The sequence below is a fragment of the Cherax quadricarinatus genome, chromosome 16 (genome assembly GCF_038502225.1).
Source record: "Cherax quadricarinatus isolate ZL_2023a chromosome 16, ASM3850222v1, whole genome shotgun sequence".
Taxonomy (NCBI): Eukaryota; Metazoa; Arthropoda; class Malacostraca; order Decapoda; family Parastacidae; genus Cherax; species Cherax quadricarinatus.
The window spans coordinates 34,587,483-34,592,625 of record NC_091307.1 but is presented as its reverse complement, the minus strand read 5'-3'; the positions used below and the strand labels follow the sequence as shown (position 1 = coordinate 34,592,625).

Here is a 5,143-nt window from a genome sequence, read left to right as displayed (position 1 = left end):
AGTGCCGGCACTGTACTTCCGATCTCCAGGACTAAAGTCCGGCTTGCCGGTTTCCCTAAATCCCTTCGTAAATGTTACCTGGCTTACACTCCAACAGCACGTAAAGTCCTAAAAACCAGTTGTCTTCATTTGCTTCTAACACGCTCGAGCACGCTTGCTGGAAGTCCAAGCCCCTCGCACACAAAACCTCCTTTAACCCCTCCCTCCAACCATTTCTAGGCCGATCCCTACCCTGCCTTCCATCCACTACAGATTTATACACTCTCGAAGTCATTCAATTTCGTTCCATCCTCTCTACATGTCCAAACCATCTCAATAACCCGTCCTCTGCCCTCTGGATAATAATTTTGGTAATCTCGCACCTCCTCCTTATCTCCAAACTACGGATTCCCTGCATTATATTCACACCACACATTGCCCTCAGACATGACATCTCCACTGTCTCCAGCCTTCTTGTTTCAACGTTCACCACCCATGCCTCGCACCAATACAAGAGCGTTGGTATAACTATACTCTCATACATTCCCCTCTTTGCTTCCATGGACAAAGTTCTTTTTCTCCACACTCCTCAGTGCACCACTCGCCATTTTCCTCTCGTCAATTCTGTGATTCACCTCATCTTTCATAGACCCATCTGTTGACAGGTCCACTTCTAAATATCTGAATACATTCACCTCCTCCATACTCTCTCCGTTTAAATGTCCTGTTCTGGGGTGCTCGAATGTTCTACCAGAGCAGGACATTTAAACGGACAAAGAGCACATTGTTTTCTTTCCTTTCATTATTTGAAAAGGTCACACAGAATAATAACTATCCATGTCTACAATATCTAACGAGAAACTTATTTTCTCAGACCATATGACCAGTTATAAACGATTAGGAAAAGCTTGGGGCTGGCTTTTTATATCTTATAATTTCCTACTTGACATCTCAGAAACCCTCCTACCCCATATGGGTAGTGGGGAGATGATGGTAGGGTGGGGTTGGCACCGACCACTAACCCAGTCTCAGGGTAACAGTGGTCGGTGACACCTATGCTACTCTGAGACCTCTCTCCCTGCTTTGGTTTCTCCCTTGCAGCATTGCGCAGCCCTGATGACGCACTGAGAAGTGTGAAAGTACTTGAGCTAAAGATTTCCACCCTCCTGTGGCTTGTCTTGTATAGTTAAGATCGCCCGTCTGCGATTGTTTGCATATATATATATATATATATATATATATATATATATATATATATATATATATATATATATATATATATATATATATATATATATATATGTATATATATATGTTATATACGTATACATATATAATGCCTTGCTGAATGCGTAAAACTTTGGCAATTTTGGCTAAAATATCAACGCATTCTTGCCGAATACCTCTTCAAGGGGGGCTCCTTGGCGTGGTGAAGAGGCTCTTGGTCTGAGGAATTAGACCTATCGGTCTTCTTCCTCAGACCGAACCTAATTACCCCCCAATCTCCCCTCCCCTATCCCATCCTCCCCATCCTCCCCTTTTTCCTTTCCTCCTCCTCCTCCCCACTCCTCCCTTTTGCCCTTCCTCTTTTTGTCCTTTGGGATTTCTCCCACAGGCACGCTAGTTCCTAGGTAGAGGAAAGGACACCGGGGTCGATCCCATTCCGTTGAGGTTTCTTGGCGGTGGCGTAGTTTGCCGTGGAATCTGGATTGCCTAGGGATGTCCCGATCCCTCTCCGGTATCCCGGAGTAGCTTTGGGTGTCTTTTGGGCGACGGGTGTATCTCTGGAAGCCACCTTTCGGATTCCGGGGGTGGTGGCTGAAGGAGGTATGCTTTGTGGCGGATATCCGGCCGCCCTCTCTTTTGTCCACCGAGGTAGCTCGGCAGATGTGAGGTTGCTATCCCAGATTGCTGGTTTACTGGCATGAAGGGTAGGGTATGGCACGGGTTCCATGCTGCATCTGCGCTACTAGCGGTGTCGAGTCCTCTTGGGCGCGGAGGGAGATTTCTGGCCCTTTCATTCCTCCTAGGAACTATCCCTCCCCGGTCCCCCCTTTTTTTTTCTTTTTTTTATTTTTATTTTCTTTTCTTCTTTCTTTTTTTTTCTTAAAAACAAAAAGAAAGAAGTAACCTAACCATGGCAGCCCTAGTCCATGAACCTGGTACCCCCGGGCCCCTTCTTGATACCGCACCCCGTTCTGACCCCGCCTCGTCTTTGGACCACTCTTCAGACATTCCTCATGCCTCTGTACCTATTGCCGGTGCTGTTTCCTCACCTGCTTCAGGTACTGAGGCCTCGACTGACTCCTTCGATTTATCAGACCTTCGCTCTCCTCTGACTATGCTTCCGGCCTCTCCCTCTACGGTGCGGCAATTTTCAAATCGCCGACCCGTTCCACGTCGGACCAACTCTGGTCCCACGCCTAAACGTCAACGACAATTACCTGCTGATGATACTTCTCCACCTTCACCTTCTCGTTCTTCTCAGAAAAGATCGACACGTCCTTCACTACCTTTCCACGCTCAGTTTCAGACTGAACAGTGGACTAAATTCTTCACTTTACGACCAACTTCCTCTACTGCCTATCTTTCTGACCATAGTATTGGCAAGGCACTCCTACGCCATGTTGGTAAAGATATTTCTTTTCATGCTCTTAAGAGCGGTACGTGCATCATTACCGTACAGAATGCTACCCAGGCTCGTGAGCTCTCTCGTCTTTCCCATATAGATACTGTTCCTGTCACCCTTGAAAAACATCATTCCCTCAATTCTTGTAGTGGTACCGTTATTCTGCCCCATACCATAGTTCAACAAAATTTCCAGACATGTGGCACCGACATTCTAGAACAGCTGGAACTCCAAGATCTCCCAATCCTCAAGGTAGACACTTACGTTCTTCCTGCCCGTGGGCGGAGACGATACCCTAGCAATGTGGCTCGTTTAACTTTTGACAGCCGAGAACTCCCATCCTCAGTTTATATAGCAGGACATCGGTTACAAGTTCGAAAGGTGATCCCTACACCACAACAGTGTAGAAATTGCTGGCGATTTGGCCATCCAGCGAAATATTGCAGATCTATCGCCGAATGCCCAGTCTGTGGTGCCGATGACCATTCTAATACGTCTTGCAATCGATCTCCCTCTTGCCTTAACTGTCATGAGGCTCACCCTTCGTACTCTCGCCGTTGTCAGGTCTATTTAAACGAGCGGGAAATCCGTTACCTCAAAGAGACAGAAGGTCTCCCTTATGCCATGGCAGTTTCTCATCTCCGCCTCCAAGGAAGACTCCCACGTGTTTCTTATTCCCGTGTTTCAAAACGTCCCCCCACTTCTGGTATCCCATCTTCTACACCCACCTCTGTGGTTACCTCTCCCATAATCACTCCTGTATCTAATCCTTTTGCTGTCCTCGGCTCAGACGTCCCTACTTCAACGCCTCAGTCTAATCTCGCTTCTTCGAGTTCTCTCTTACAAGCCTCAGTATCGACGAGACCTCGTACGACACCTCTTCCCAATCGTCCCTCTACTTCTCAAAAGTCAAAAAAAGGTCCGGTAACACCTCCTACCCATCTTCCACCTCCTCATTTTACCCTCCCTGTCTCTGCCCCTAGTTCTTCCCCTCTCACTGGCTCAGTTACAAGTGCAGAGGTTCACCCTCCTCCTCGTAATGTACCTTCCTCCCCTGTTCCCTCCCAAGTTTCTTCCTCTTCTGCCACCTCCCAGGTTCCTGTCTCTTCTGTCCCCTGCCACGCTTCTCCAGTTCCCTCCACCCTTTCGCCCCCCCCTACCTTGGTACAGTCCAATACAGTTCCAACCTTTACTCATCCTCCCCCTACCATTCCCAATATTGTCTCCCATACGACATCTCTGAATTCTGAAACACTTGAAGCAATCTCTGAATATATTGCAGAGACCAAACCATCAATGGACACTGATCCACCTTCCGCTCTTTCTCTCTCCTCTGCTCCATCTGCGCAACTCCTTTCTTCACAGCGCACCGTTCCTTCGCTGCTTGAACATTTTCCACTGCCTCCGCATGTGGACTTTTCTAACCCTCCTAGTCCGTAGGAACCCTTACCTGCGGATTTCAAGTATCTTTATCATTGCCATTCATGGCCTTTTTACAGTGGAATATACGTGGCCTCAGGGGTAATCGGGGTGAGCTTCAGATGTTACTCTCCCAGTTTGCCCCTGTTGGTGTTTGCTTACAGGAACCAAAATTACACTCTGCTGTTATTTCTCACATCTCAGGCTATAATTTATTGTATTCTTCAGATCCTTTTCCTGATGGGACCTTTAATGAAAGTGCCCTTCTTCTCCGCACTGATATTCCGTACCATCAGCTATTTGTTCATACTTCGCTGCATTACACAGCAGCCCGTATCCACTTACATAGGTGGTATACGCTCTGTTCTTTATATCTCTCTCCTTCTCGGGCATTATCTATTCCGGATTTTGCCTTCCTTGTTTCGTCATTACCGCCACCAATTCTGTTACTTGGTGATTTTAATGCCCACCATTTCCTCTGGGGAGGGTCTCACTGTGATTCCCGTGGAATTCAGTTAGAGGCTTTTCTTGCCACCCACCCCCTCCATGTTTTAAATACAGGTACTCACACCCATTTTGATCCTCGGACTCATACTCTCTCTTGCATCGATCTCTCAGTTTGCTCTTCCTCCGCCGCATTAGACTTTACTTGGTCTGTTCTCCCGGACTTACATGACAGTGATCATTTCCCAATCATTCTTACTTCCCCTTCATATTCGCCACCTCTTCGCACCCCACGCTGGCAATTTAATCGGGCAAATTGGAACCTTTACTCACACCTGACTGTTTTTAAAGAGGTTCCTTCTTCGTCCTCCATCGATGAGCTTTTACACCTCTTCTCATCCTCCGTTTTCACCGCAGCTTCTCATTCTATACCCCAAACTTTGAGCAGGCATTCTCAGAAATGCGTGCCTTGGTGGTCTCCTGCTTGTGCTCGTGCAGTACGTTTGAAACGCGCTGCATGGGGCAGGTACCGGTACAATAGAACCACAGAGCGACTCCTTGATTTTAAACAGAAGCGTGCGATCGCTCGCCGTGTCATCCGTGACGCTAAACGCACTTGCTGGCGAGATTATGTCTCCACCATCACCTCTGCTTCCTCTATGAGTGCAGTCT

At 47.5% G+C, this 5,143-nt stretch overlaps 1 protein-coding gene across 1 annotated transcript in view; it reads right to left on the bottom strand.

Moving 5' to 3' along the window:
* Positions 1-515: 515 nt before the first annotated feature.
* LOC128688773 (uncharacterized) overlaps positions 516-5,143 on the bottom strand; it is a 48,212-nt gene continuing 43,584 nt past the window's right edge. Inside the window, exons 4-5 of the mRNA XM_070085656.1 lie at positions 1,002-1,092; positions 516-726 (exon numbers count right to left, since the gene is read on the bottom strand). Of these exons, the coding sequence (XP_069941757.1) occupies positions 516-726; positions 1,002-1,092 (302 nt within the window). The remainder of the gene's footprint in view (positions 727-1,001; positions 1,093-5,143) is intronic.